At 32.3% G+C, this 15,692-nt stretch overlaps 1 protein-coding gene across 2 annotated transcripts in view; it reads left to right on the forward strand.

Annotated features, from left to right (window-relative positions):
- The window catches only part of Urm1 (Ubiquitin-related modifier 1), an 82,726-nt gene that overhangs the window by 7,618 nt on the left and 59,416 nt on the right, over positions 1 to 15,692 (forward strand). For both annotated transcript variants that reach the window (XM_018449532.1, XM_018449531.1), the window contains exon 4: positions 3,484 to 3,532. In XM_018449532.1, coding sequence (XP_018305034.1) covers positions 3,484 to 3,532 — 49 coding nt within the window. The remainder of the gene's footprint in view (positions 1 to 3,483; positions 3,533 to 15,692) is intronic.

A 15,692-nucleotide genomic window follows, 5' to 3' on the forward strand; every position in this document is an offset into this window, starting at 1 on the left:
CTCACTGAGCGCTCAGTGAGCTCTTGAATATGTTTGGTCTATATTTTTAGTTCTAACGGAATATGCCAATCAGATGCAAGAGCTCACTGAGCGCTCAGTGAACGGTTGTAGTACTGAATGCACCCATTGCTTGAGATTAAGAACGGACTATGGATTCCGGCCATAGAGTAGGGGAGCCAGCTAAGAATGCGTGAGCAAATAGAAAGAAATAGAAAACGAGATGGGTATCAGCATCTTTATTTAATCGCGCCTGCGCTGTTGATTTTCACTGTTAGGTGAGAAGATTTCAGGAGAGCAATATATCGATGCCGCCCCACTCAGTTTTCAAAGTTCGATACGCGTGCAACATATTAGACAAAGATAAAGATAATGTCTGTGAAGCTGGACCCCCCACCATCGAAAATCAAGTTCGGAATAGGTCAAAAATTTAGTGCTAATTAGGTGCTAATTTAGTACCCTAGTCCGAAATTTAGTGCTCCAGCCGTTTAGCGGTAAAAAAAAATGGGGGGTCCAGCTTCATATGAAGCTGGACCCCTTATTTTTTTTTACCGCTAAACGGCTGGAGCACTAAATTTCGGACTAGGGTACTAAATTAGCACCTAATTAGCACTAAATTTTTGACCTATTCCGAACTTGATTTTCGATGGTCCAGCTTCACAGACATATAAAGATACCCATCCCTTTCTACTAAGGGGCTGCGCACAAAAGCAAAAACAAGGAATTAGGAATAAAGAATAAACGATTTCAACCCATTAGAAACCGTGTATCCCGATGTATCCGATTTCTGATAGATTGAAATCGTTTATTCTTTATTCCTAATTCCTTATTCCTGCTATTGTGCGCAGGGCCTAACATTTCCACTTACAGGGGCCCCTATGCCTTGCCTACTCTATGGGTGCATCCAGAAGCACGACTACTCACTGAGCTCTTGCATTAGCATATTCTATTAGATCTAAAAATATTGACCAAACAAGTATAAGAGCTCACTGAGCGCTCAATGAGCGGTCGTGTTTCTGGATGCATCTTATGTATACAACCTCTTTGACTTAGGGTCGGTATTCATAGTCAATTCTTATATTTAAGACTTCTTAAGTACAGTCTTAAGATGTTATGAATTAACATTAACTACGTTTTCATTGACACGGATCGATTTACGCCGAAGTTATAACATCGATGTTACGAAAGTGGCCAATCACAGTCATTCCATTCTTCAGAAGAATAACTATGATTACGTTTACATGGATCGATTTACGCCGAAGTTATAACATCGATGTTAGGAAACTGGCCAATCGCAGTCATTCCATTCTTCAGGGGAATAGCTATGACTGGCCAATTTCATAACATCGATGTTATAACTTCGTAAATCGAGCCGTGTAAACGTAGTCAATGATTGATTAGTTCCATAACATCGATGTTATAACTTCGACGTAAATCGGGCCGTGTAAACATAGTCATTGAAAAACCTTGTTGTACAACATATGTAAATATTAGCCTTACACCGTAATCTGAGCCGATATATATAATTGGTTCTTATTTCAAAATCGTTTTTAGTAATATCTTAAGATGCTAATACTCTGTGATTGGCTTATGACATCTTAAAACTGTAATTAAGATGCTTTTAAATATAAGATCCGACTATGATTACCGGCCCTAAATCTACACCATCTACATCTATCTTCTTATGCCGGAATCAGACTACTATCTTCTTAGGCCGGAATCAGACTAGGCATTAAAGATTGAGATTGAAGATTGAAAGATTGAAATTTGACCAATCAAAACAATAGGAGTTAAAATTCCTTTGCCCTCATTGGTCAAATTTCAATCTTCAATCTTCAATCTTCGATATGTAGTCTGATTCCGGCCTTATGCCGGAATCAGATTGAGATTGAAGATTGAAATTTGACCAATCAGGGCGAAGTAATTGTAGATCCTATTGTTTTGATTGGTCAAATTTCGAGCTTTCAATCTTCAATGTGTACTTGCGTAGTCTAATTCCGGCCTTACACCGCATAGTATCAATGTTATGGTTACGTTTACACCATGCACTTAGTCCGCGATCTATACGATAGGTGTCTTTGTAAATACGGAATTGTCGTGTATGAATCGATTTCTTGGGTAACCGCGTCTTTTGTAGCCGATTGAAAATTGTATAGTAAAAAATTTACAGTACAGTTACGTGATTTAATTCGGTTATTATTCTTATTGTCGATTTAACGTATATTATATTTTGGCATATTTTATTTTACATTAAAGCCCAGTTTCACAACTCACAGTTAACTCTTAACCGAGGTTTAACTTGTTTCTCATCTCTTTCCAATTCTAGAATTAGAAAAAGATAATGAATAAATTGAACCTCGGTCAAGAGTTAACTGTGAGTTATGGAACTAGGCCTAAATCGGTGTTGATAAGACCCAGTTCAACAATAACTCTTAACAAAGGTTCAACTTGTTTTTCATCTCTTTCCAATTCTAGAATCAGAGAGAAAGAATCGATTTCTCGTCACTGTTGAAAATTGTATGTTTTGCAAACATGTGTAAATCTATGATTTATCGGATTAAATATCGCATGTTAAGATGACCGCTTTTCATGTCGTTTGATTAGCGTAGTACTCGCTTTCATGGCATAATCAGGAGATGCGGTAGCGTTAGAAAGGTTACCCATTGCGCATAATGGCGGAGGACCCGTCACATGATCTGAGATCTCGACCAATCAGAAATTGAACTCATTGCAGCGTGAACGAGTTATGTGAATTTCTGCAAATGAGCTCAAAACTTGATTAGCTGATAGATCCCCCACTATTTTCAACCTACTGCGCATCCATGGGAATGGGCAACCTTTCTAATAATTCAACCATGGTAGCGTCGCTCGTCAAGTATATTTTTGTAGTAATGATTTGTACAATGATTGGATTTGCGAGATGTTATCTTTCAATAAAGTTTTTACGGGATTAAAACGAGAACTGATAGCGGTGTGTATTTCATATTTTTCTCGATTTTAGTTTTGTTTGTTTTTTATATTTCGCTCGAAGAAAAAAGGAAAAGAAAATATTGAAAATCCGCGAATTCGAGATCAAAACGATGAAATGGTGTATGTACTATTTACATGACACGCAAGCGAGCATAGTGAAGTCGACTGCAAAAGTCGCGGTCGTGTTGATTGGCCAATTCTATAGGCTCAACGACTTGAATGGTATCAGCCAATCGGCTGAACGATATTGGCGGGACATCCATTTTGAAATTTTCGTTTTTTGCGAGTGACAGTTTTTCGCAGTGAATGATCGTGGCTGATCGCGGTGGGTTTTCGTTCGCTCATTGTTTCATGTTCGTTTCGCGCTCGTTGCGCGTTTGTTTCGCGTTTGTACCTCCAACTTCCCGTAATTGATGGAGAGTTGGAGAGTACGGTATCTGTAAGTTTTTGACACACAATACGCTGGCAGCAGCGAAACGCGCAACTCGATTTAAAAAGTTTATCTTGTTTCCCTAGGAGACCGGGCATCTTGGTTCTGGTTAACGACGCCGACTGGGAATTACTGGTGAGTTTTCGGCATAGTGTCTGTTCCATTTACTGTATTTCATTTACACCTCGTATATCTATATATACTTTTCCTTGGATATCGCATATTGAAACAATTTTTATGAGAGAATGAGAAATGGAATGCTAATTTATTCGATGATCGTAAGTTCTTTTGACTAAAAGTTCATCAAGTACAAGTTTTTCAAGAATCATCCTTTAACTCCATTTTCCTCGATCAATTTGGAATTGTCTTTGCAATGAAAATATCAAGGCATGTCACGTGTATTTAAATTATTATCTGAATATAAACAAGTAAAATTAATGATTGTTTTATCGCTTTTAATAAAAAATCGAAGAATACTATTTGTGTTTAGTATTTATATCTTCAATTAAATTTTTAATTAATATTACGAGTGAAATCAAAGTTGAATTTTTTATATAAAGTCATAAAATTTCGCGTTACTTACGCTGATTCATGGAAAATTGTAAAATAATATTATCAAGATTGTGCAAAACAAAAAATAGAGTGTAGAATAAATTTAAAATTATTTATCTATTATACAGCCTTGGACAAAAGTATAAGGCACTTACAATTTACTCGCATTTTACGAAAAGTTATATATCTCGGAGAAAAGAAATCTCAGAGGTTTTCGATCACGCATTTTAAAGTGTAAGTATGGGTGTTTTCAACTATGCATTTTAAAGTGTAAGCTTTAAATCGGTGTTTGAATCTTTTGTCTACGATATTTTGTTCCTAAGTTACATAAAATTGAAAAATGATATCTTTGCAATATTTTTGTCTTACTTTAAAGCGCAATTCAATGAAACATCAGTAAACAAAATTTAATATGAAAGTGTCTGAAAGTAGGCTTCCTAAGCTTCAAAATGCTTTTTGAAAAAAATTTGTACGATAATTTTTCGCAAAGATATCGTATTTTTTATTATGTGAAATGTTATTGTGTACAAACAATCAATTTTAAAATTGATTATCGAATAAAGTCTTTAAAAAAATTTGAGAAAATTTATACGAATCAAGCACATTATAACTAACATTTTTTCTCTTTTGTCTTTTTCCGTTTTTTTTTTAATTTCAAAATTAAAAAATAGCAAAACGTAAAGAAATTAGGTCAATGACCGAGTCAATTAAGATGTATAAGTTAATTACAATTAAAACTTTATTATGTAAAATCAAATCATACGTTTCATGACCACGGGTCACTTCTTCAGTAAAAACAAAAAACCTTAATAATTAATCATGTCACTAATATAATATTGTCGGTATAGACATAATATATAAGACGCAATAAATAATGTGTGGTTATTGCGTTTATGTCTGATTTGATACATATGATTTGATTTTACATAATAAAGTTTTAATTGTAATTAACTTATACATTTTAATTGGCTCGATCATTGACCTGATTTCTTTACGTTTTGTTATTGCTTAATATTGTCGGTATAGACATAATATATAAGACGCAATAAATAATGTGTGATCATTGCGTTTATGTCTGATTTGATACATATGATTTGATTTTACATAATAAAGTTTTAATTGTAATTAACTTATACATCTTAATTGGCTCGATCATTGACCTGATTTCTTTACGTTTTGTTATTGCTTAATATGCGAAATCTATACTTTACTTTTAAAGTTAAAAAACATTTTAGAAAAATTAAGTTTTTACACAATAAAATTTCACATAATCTGGAGACACGGTAGTGTCTCGGCGCTGAGCCAAGCGCAGCGATACTGCCGTGCCTATTTTACGCTAACCGGCGAGTTGCGGCAGACTGAGACTATCGGATCTCGGTAACGGCTGAACTGATCAAGTTCTATATACGCTCAATTGATAGCCACCGCTTTGATTGTATAATAAAAGTGCTTTTATTTTTTTTCTACGTGCCCCACAAGCGGAGATATTGTGATGTAAAGTTCTAATGTCTGAATTTTAAGATACGTCATTATATTATTATCGTCGTTGACCAGGGGAAATGTACATTTTGTTTTTTCGATAATAGATGCCTTTGACTTTATGTCATCTATCTATATATGCCAGCAAACTAAAGCTCGATCTATTGTACAATTGCGTAAACGTAGACGAAGGTTGTGGAAGTAGTAGTAAATGTTGTACAACATATTAATCTACAATCGAGTAAAGATTCAACGAACTTCTTTAAATTAAGCATTGTTCACAACACTTTCTCCGTGTTCCATACTCGTAACATAATATTATATATTCGTAATATAATAAACTCGTCAAATAATATATCATAAAATGAACACAATAAAAGATGAAAAAATTGCACTCATTTTCATACGTCGAGACAAAAAGAACGATAACAATGTAAACACGTGATAGCATTCTGATTGATTCACTCTTACGTTTTACGCAGTCGTAGGTGTGAAAGATAAAGTTGAACCATCTTTCACAATACACTTTACAACTGGGAGTAGCAGGTTAAAACTTCGTTTTACAACATTTCACAACCATTTACAACTACGTTTACGCAATTGTAGATCGGGCTTAACGTTGCATGGGAATCACATATACGATGTGACTCGCACGCGGCGCAAATTATTAATAAAAATGAAATATCGAGATTGTCGTTGAGGAACTATGTGTCTATCTAGTCTAAATATTACCGCGTCGAGGAAGAGGGTCTCTAGATGTTCATCGTCGAGGAATTAAGCGTCTAGATGTTCACCGTCGAGGAAGTAGGTGTCTAGGTGTTCGCTGTCGAGAAACTAAGTGTCTAGGTATTGTCTTCATGTTCGTCGTCAAAGAAGTGGGTGTTTAGGTGTTCGCCGTTGAGGAAGTGGATTTCTAGGTGTTCGCCGTCGAAGAATTAAGTGTTTAGATGTTGTCTACATGTTCGCCGTCGAGGAAGTGGATTTCTAGATGTTCGCCACCGAGGAATTAAGTATCTAGGTGTTCGTCGTCGGGAAAATGAATGTCTAGGTGTTCGCCGTCGAGGAAGTGGGTATCCAGGTGTTCGCCGTCGAGGAATTAAGTGTTTAGGTGTTGTCTACATGTTCGTCGTCGAGAAAGTGGGTGTCTAGATTTTCGCCATCGAGGAAATGAGTGTCTAGTTGTTCGCCGTCGAAGAAATGGGTGTCTAGGTGTTCGTCATCGAGAAACTAAATGTCTAGGTGTTCGCCGTCAAGAAAGTGGATGTCACGAAACCACAGCAGAGGATCGCTTCTGATTGGTTACGCGATTATGCGATACACGGCAAATACGCCTCATGGGACTCCAGCATTAGGATCTCTAACTTGTAACTTGCGTCAACCAATCAAATCGTATCAGCTACTACACGTTATTCTAATTGAGACGATTTGATTGGTCTTTGTATTCCTATTGAAAGATCTTCGATCCAAATGACTTTAATTCTTCTTACATGAAATTTTTATATTGCAATTCATTCAGAAGATATTTTCCTTTCCAATCATAGTAGTAGTTACAAAATTTTAACATTCATATCTGCAAAAGATTACCTTTTAAAAAAAAGGTAAAAAAGGCGCTAAGCATATACGTGCTTTTCGAACAGAATCTAAGTGATACGTATCTTTTTATTATTCTAACTCAAGTAATAGCAATTTTAATTCTTTTTCAAAAATATTCTTATTGAAGGTCCTTTTATTTCAACCCAAGTAATAGCAGTTTTAATTCTCTGTAAAAAATTATTACTCGTAAAAAAAAACTAATGTACGAAATTAAAAATTAAAAGTTATAATAAATGAAAGTAGTCTTAACTAATTTACTTAACTCTAATTATATGTTATATCATTTGTATAAAAGATTTGATATCAACAATTGGCGCCAAGTTAAATTCCACAAAATTTTACGTATTATTCGTATAAAAGATTTGATATCAACAATTGGCGCAGAGTTAAATCCCACACCAAATTAAATAAATAATATTAATTCTGATGTGTCATTCATACTTTATATTCCTATTGAAGGATCTTCCTATTACGATCCAAATGACTTTAATTTTTCTTATATGAAATTTGTATATCGCAATTCATTCAAAGACATTTTCCTTTCCAACTAAAGTAGTAGTTATAAAATTTTATCATTCGTATCTGTAAAAGATTACCTTTTTAAAAAAAGGTAAAAAAGGCGCTAAACATATACGTGCTTCTCGAATAAAACCTAAGTGATACGTATCTTTTTATCATTTACATAAACATAAAAAGTATGATATCAACAACTGATATCAAGTTAAAAAAAACATTTGATGTCAACAATTGACGCCAAGTTAAATTTTACCAAGTTAAATCCTACCAAGTTAAATTTTATTATTCTCTTATTTTCCAAAAAGAAAATAATAGTAACTTTAATCGTATATAAACTTACCTTTTTAAAAAAAAAGGTAAAAAAAAAGCGCTAAGCGTGCTTCTCGTAAAGAACCACCATTTGGGCCGGTTTCACCAACATCAATTACTTAATCGGCCGTGGAACTGATGGCTAATCGCGTTTGCTGTTTAGTAGAATTGACCACTTACGGTTGACAATTAATCACCGATTAGGATTAATCGAGTTGATGAAATCCTTTATATCCTTTATATATATGATACGTATAAAAGGTTTGATATCAACAATTGATGCCAAGTTAAATTCTGTAATTTCTTACTGTACAGTAAAGAACGTGCAACAGTTTGCAGATGATCATCGTCTTAATATTTATTTTGATTTTTATATTACTATTATAAGATAATGGGGGTGGTGATGGTTTCTTTATTCCAATCCAAGTTATAATGGCTTTATTCCCCTTCAAAAATTATTACATGAAAATCATTATATCACCAAATTTACTAAATCTAATGATATCTATTATTTGTATAAAAGATTTGATGTCAGCAATGGCGCAAAGTTGAATCCTATAAAGTTTTTATGAAGTTAAATTCTATTAAATTAAAAAGTAAATATAACCCAAGCGATATTATCTTTAAAAACTCAAATGGTACTATCCTCATTATTTATTTAATTCTTATGATATGTATCATTCGTATGAAAAAAAATCCAAGTGGTGCTATTATCTTTAAAAATCCAAGTGGTACTATCTTTATCAAGTTGAATCCTACCAAATTAAAGAGTAAATCCAAGTGGTATTATCTTTAAATTTTTATATACAATGAGACCTAAACAAAATATATCAATAACTGATATCAAATTAAGAAAACAGTGTCTTACTGTACAACAAAGAATATGCAACGTGTGTATATATATATATTATCTAATGACATATATCATTTGTATAAAAGATTTGATATCAACAATAAGCGCCAAGTTAAATTCTAATATATCATGTATATAAAAGACTACTAAATTAAAAAGTAGAACCCAAGTGGTATTATCTCTATTTTTACTTGACTCTAATGATATCTATCATGTGTATAAAAGATTTGATATCAACAACAGGTGCCAAGTTAAATTCTACCAAATTAATAAGTAAAACCCAAGTGGTTTTTATATATACAATGAAACCTAAGTATATATGTCTTTGTATTCCTATTATGAAGGATCTTCTTATTACAATCCAAGTGGTTTAATCCTTCTTTAAAAATATCTTTGTATTCCTATTATTTAAAGAAGAATTAAACCACTTGGATTGGAATAAGAAGATCTTTCATCAGGAGACACATTACCCAGTAAACGAGAATGGATTGAAATGGATTCATATTTTCAGAAATACGGATTCACGAATGTTAAAATGAATGTTTTTCAATCTTGTTTATAGGCATTGCACGAAGCAAATGTCTATGTCTTTTCAATCCTGGATGGCATTTTTTGCATCAATTGAATAAAAAAAAAGTTAATTTAAATACAAACATTTTTTATGTAAAAACACTTGGCGCTCCTAGATCGAATAAGAAAAACTATGAAAAATATCTTAAAATAATAATTAATAAAAATAGATAATAAAGGTAACAATAATTTAAAAATAACAGTGAATCTGAATGTTACACTGAATAAAAATCAATTTACTGTTTATTTATTTTTCATAATATTGTACATGTTTTACAAACAAATTTACTTATAAACGGATTTATTAACTTACTTATAAACATTTATTGTTTAAATTTTTATTTATTTTAAACTTAAACCTAATAGCTTTTACGACTTTCACAACTTACCCGACTCTTATAACTCATATATACGGGGTGTTAGTTAAATATGTTGCCATACTCAACAGAGCGATTCTTTGATTTATTTTAAGTAAAAAAGTTCATATAAACATGTGTTTTAAACGGCTTAGTTTCCGAAATACAGGTGAATGTTCGCAAATATTTGACGAAACGATAAATTACGTTGGAGATATCTTCCTGCATAAATATGCCTTGCTTCACGTGAGTTATCATTCGCACAATTGTAAACAAAGTGACTAAGTCAAAGTCAAGGTCACAAAATAAAAAATAGACTTCAGTTCTGATCTTTGAGCGTGTACGCCAATCTTTGAGAAGAAGGTTCGATGGCGCAAGGTGGACATTTTTAACAATTCATCTAATTGTTTTATTTCATCAGAAGAACTGAAGCCTATGCATGCGTGCGTGCGTGCGTGCGTGCGTGCGTGCGTGCGTGTGTGTTTTTGTTTTTTTTTCTGTTTTTAACTAGTTTTTGACTAGTTCAAGCTGTATTTCTTTCAAATAAACAGATTATTACTACACGTTTAAATTTTTTTATTTCGGAAACTAAATCGTTTAGGATACATGTTTATATAGACTTTTTTACTTAAAATAAACCAAAAAATCTCTCTGTTGAGTATGGCAACATACTTAACTAACACCCTGTATATATGCATATATGTATACACGTTGGATATTTTTACTCTCGTGGAAATGTTTTTTATTTTTCTTATTTTATTGTCATTACATCGAGAACTAGCAGCGCCAAGTGTTTTTACACAAAAAATGTTTCTATTTAAATTAACTTTTTTGTTATTCAATTGGATTCAATTAAATTCAATTGGATTGAAAAACTGCATTTGTTATTCAAAATTTTGAATTGAACAGTATTCACGATGCACAAAAAAAGCTGATATTATTTTTGGATTGAAAGGCATAGAGATATTTTTTTTTTAAGTAAATTGTTTAAAGTAGTTCAAAACATAAAAACATAAATAATAAGGAGCATACAGCTACATACGCAGGTTGTTACATATTTGCAAAGTCATATATTTAAAATTCACAAATAAATGTTTCGGTCAATTTTTGACCATCTTCAATACAAAATTATAAATGTGGTATGAATATAAAATATAAAATGCGACGTGAGGTTGTCAAATTCAAATTAAAATGTAACGTCGATATTAATTGGCATATAAGATTTTTCTTGTTACAATTTCTTCATTGATCATTGTCTGATAACAAAGGACTACCAGATTCTAATATAAAACAGACAGAGTACTTTATTACTTATTTAAACTATTAAAAGTGAATAAGTTAAAAAACTTACCAATGTTTCAACAACGATCAATTACATTGTTATAATGCGGTGTTCTTGCAAGAAAGAAGGAATACTAACGTTGATGGAAGAGCATCTCAAGAAAAATATTCTAGAACGTGAGTGTGCCTTGACAATGACAGTGTTAGCATAACGAGACAGTATTTATCTATCATTGAGAGGAAGGAGAGGGAAATTACCAGGAGGGAATAATTTGTTAGGGAATTATTATTTAATATAAAATAGAAAAATGTCTGGGAAGCACTGTACCGTTTTGTTTATATTTAAGCCTAAATCTTGTTTCTTTATGTGTATCATCTCTGACACCTTCTGACACGTTCTTTTGTAATATGATACTTCTGAATCCAGAATTATTGTGTCATCCCAATCAAACTTATGATTATGTTCTAACTGATGCTGAGAGACAACGGTCAGTTCATTACAAGGTCTCTTTATGTTGGCTTTGTGTTCTTTTAAACGAGTGATATGATTTTACGTTTTGTCTGACCAACATATGAAACATTGCAATTAGAATAATTTATTTTGTAGACAACATTTGATTTTTCTTCTTTTTTATCTTTTCCAGTTTTAATGAAACAATTTAGAGAATTTATAGGTTTGTAAGCTATATTAAGGTTAAATTTTTGTGTTACAGTTTAAAATTTTTCAGAAACATTTTTAAAGTATGGAACAGTAAAAACTTTTTATTTTTTACGGAATCAGAGATTGAAATATAATTGTGGATTTTTATGTTGTCAAAATTATCTTTAGAAGACAGTGCTTTTATTTTATTATTGATCATGGCAAAAAGAAATTCTAATGGATATCCATTATTTAGAAAAGTATTGATTAAGGAATGAATACTTTTTTCTTGGAATTTTGGATGTGCAAGGAATAAAATTCTGTCTAAAAAATTTTCCAATAATTACACCTCTCTTATGTTCAATCGGATGATTAGAATGAAAGTTCAAATACCTGTCAGAATTAGTAGGTTTTTTATAATTGTCAAAAATAACTGTCCCGTTCTCGATCAATAATTTAACATCAAGGAAACTAATTCCTCCATCGTCGCTACATTCAACAGTGAACTGTATTCGTTCATGGTACGAGTTAAAAGTACATAAAATTGTTTCAATTTGATCTTTTTTTGCAACTAATATAATATCGTCCACATAGCGGTAATAAATTGGAATGGAGAAGGTCAATGTTTTAAAAATGTTAGATTCCAAATCTTGTATTATATACGCAATTCGCTAAGATAGGCACAGAGATATGCTCCATGTAATTCCTATAAATAAATAAAAATGCATCCAGGATTGAAAAGACATAGACATCTGCTTCGTGCAATTCCTATAAACAAGATTGAAAAGCATTCATTTTAACATTCGTGAATCCGTATTTCTGCCCCTCTGCAAAGGGGCGAACGACTTGTGAGGGGGGGAGGGTGAGAGTCGAAGGTGAGAGTCGTGCGCCCCTTTGCAGGGAGTGAAGGGGAGTGAGAGTCGAAGGTGAGAGGTATCTAAATTTTCATGTAAAGTAGTGAAATAATTACTAACTTTAACTGTTAAAATAACTTTCTAACGGATGACGAGCGACGGCTAAAACTTGTTGGAGGTCATGACCTTGACAACACATGTCAAGGTCAAGGTCATCGGAGCTGGCTCCCCTCATCGGCACAATTACCGTCTTTTATATACATGATACATTAGAATTTAATTTGACGCTTATTGTTGATATCAAATCTTTTATACAAATGATATATGTCATTAGATAATATACAAGATGTCTGGCAACGACCGCAAAATATTTCGTGCGTGGGTAGAACAGACTACACTAAGTCGAAAAGTCCTGTACCATTTTGCGGTGTCAGCAATAGTTAAGGAGATATTAACATTTAAAGATAACCCAATAAGAGCGTCCGGCCGACCTATTGCTGCCGAATGTACAACCCACCGGCCACGATCGCACGGCGCGCGGGCCGCTGGAAGTAGGGATGGCCTATCAGGCGCGCCGCGCCGTTCGAGTTTAGTAGCTCGCGGCGGTCAGCGGGGCGCTTACCCCACTCCCCGCGATCGGTGGGTTGTACATTCGGCAGCAATAGGCCAGCCGGACGCTCTTATTCAGTTATCTTTAAACGTTAATATCTCCTTAACTATTGTTAACATCGCAAAATAGTACAGGACTTTTCGACTCAATGTAGTCTGTTCTACCCACGCACGCAATATTTTGCGGTCGTTGCCACACACCCTATATATACACATGTTGCATATTCTTTGTTGTACAGTAAGACACGCTATTTTCTTAACTTGATATCAGTTATTGATATATTTTGTTTAGGTCTCATTGTATATAAAAATTAAAGATAATACCATTTGGGTTTACTTTTTAATTTGGCAAAATTTAACTTGATAAAGATAGTACTACTTAGGTTATACTTTTTATTAATTTGGTAGGATTCAACTTGATAAAGATAGTACCACTATTTTTAAAGATAGCACCACTTGATGGATTTTTTTTTCATACGAATGATACGTGTCATTAGAATTAAATAAATAATGAGGATAGTACCATTTGGGTTTTTAAAGATAATATCACTTGGGTTATATTTATTTTTTAATTTAATAGAATTTAACTTCATAAAAATTTTATAGGATTCAACTTTGCGCCATTGCTGACATCAAACCTTTTATACAAATAATAGATATCATTAGATTTAGTAAATTTGGTGATATATTGATTTTCATGTAATAATTTTTGAAGGGGAATAAAGCCATTATAACTTGGATTGGAATAAAGAAACCATCACCATCCCCATTATCTTATAATAGTAATATAAAAATCAAAATAAATATCAAGACGATGATCATCTGCAAACTGTTCACGTTCTTTACTGTACAGTAAGAAATTACAGAATTTAACTTGGCACCAATTGTTGGTACCAAACCTTTTATATATATCATATATATAAAGGATATAAAGGATTTTTCATCAACTCGATTAACCCTAATCAGTGATTAATTGTCAACCGTAAGTGCTCAATTCTACTAAACAGCAAACGCGATTAGCCATCAGTTCCACGACCGATTAAGTAACTGACGTTGGTGAAACCGGCCCAAATGATGGTTCTTTACGAGAAGCACGTACGCTTAGCGCTTTTTTTACCTTTTTTTTTAAAAAAGGTAAGTTTATATATAATTAAAGTTACTATTACTTTCTTTTTGGTATAAAATACGATATCTTTGCGAAAAATTATCGTACAAATTTTTTTCAAAAAACGTTTTGAAGCTTAGGAAGCCTATTTTCAAACACTTTCATATTAAATTTTGTTTACTGATGTTTCATTGAATTGTAGCGCTTTAAAGTACGACAAAAATATTCCAAAGATACCAGTTTTCAATTTTATATAACTTAGGAAGAAAATATCATAGACAAAAGATTCAAATACCGATTTAAAGCCCCATACACTTTAAAATGCGTGATCGAAAATCTCTGAGATTTCTTTTCGCCGAAATATATAACTTTTCGTAAAATGCGAGAAAAGTATAAGTGCCTTATACTTTTGTCCAAGGCTGTATTTTTAGTGGTAACTAAAATTCTCAAATCTGATTTAACATTTGTAAAATTAAATTCATATATGTGATTTTTGCTTTTCTACTTTTCCAGTACATTTTCTTTCAAGATAAATTTTTTACGTACGCCTTAAGAATATATTCGAATTATTAAAACTGCATTTTAAGGAAAATCTTTTAAATATAGATTTAAATGCGCAATGAGAATAGCAGACGGATTTAAATTCGAAAAGGATTGAATGGATTACTTAGCTACGTGATTCTTAAGTCGTCACACTGATATGAGAAGTTAATGCACCGTGTTCGGCAAATGAATTCTTTGAAGACGAGATTTATATTCTCAGGCTTTTCTAAAATTAATAATAATTTATTAGCAGAGAGACATATTTAAATATAAAAGTGACTACTTTCTTTGCGCAATTGTTTAAATTTTTTCAAGAATTTCGTCTATAAGTTCTCTATCTAATTCAGCTTTTTTTTTTTCAATATTTATATATATTCCATGTATAATTTTTTATATCTATTTCGAAATATTTTTTCCTTTGTTTGTAATAAGTTTAGAATACATCTCCTAATGAAGAATTGCAGAACGAATCATAATCAGAAAAGAACAATTCGAAATACTTTTTATAGTATTAATGTAGTATTAATGTAAGATTGGGCTGAAGATAGAAAAAAGCAAATTACGAATAAAAATCATGAGATTTTATTTTTATACTTGTTTTTTACCGAACTGTTTTTCGATAACTTTCTGTTATATACACTTCACACTGTCGAGAGACTAATAGTTTTATTTATAACACAATATTTATAAAACTACAAATTTTATTATTATTAAATAACAATGTTTCCATAATACAATAACTGCACTATGCATAATACACTACTCAATAAAATTAAAGGATCACTTGTTCCATCCTATAAAAATAGGCAAATTTCAAGGTAGAATAACTTCGTCAAAACTCATCGTATCGAGATGTTTAAAAAAGCATTTTAAAGCTTGAAACCTCTACTTTTCAGATCGGTACTTCAAAAAACGATCTTGTTGATCAATAAATAAAAGAATTTAATTTTGTGTTTTTCTCAACGTTTGACTCACATCCTTACGATACACACACACACACACACACACACACACACACACACACACACACACACA

The sequence above is a fragment of the Mycetomoellerius zeteki genome, unplaced genomic scaffold (genome assembly GCF_001594055.1).
Source record: "Mycetomoellerius zeteki isolate Tzet28-1 unplaced genomic scaffold, Tzet1.0 scaffold248, whole genome shotgun sequence".
Taxonomy (NCBI): domain Eukaryota; kingdom Metazoa; phylum Arthropoda; class Insecta; order Hymenoptera; family Formicidae; genus Mycetomoellerius; species Mycetomoellerius zeteki.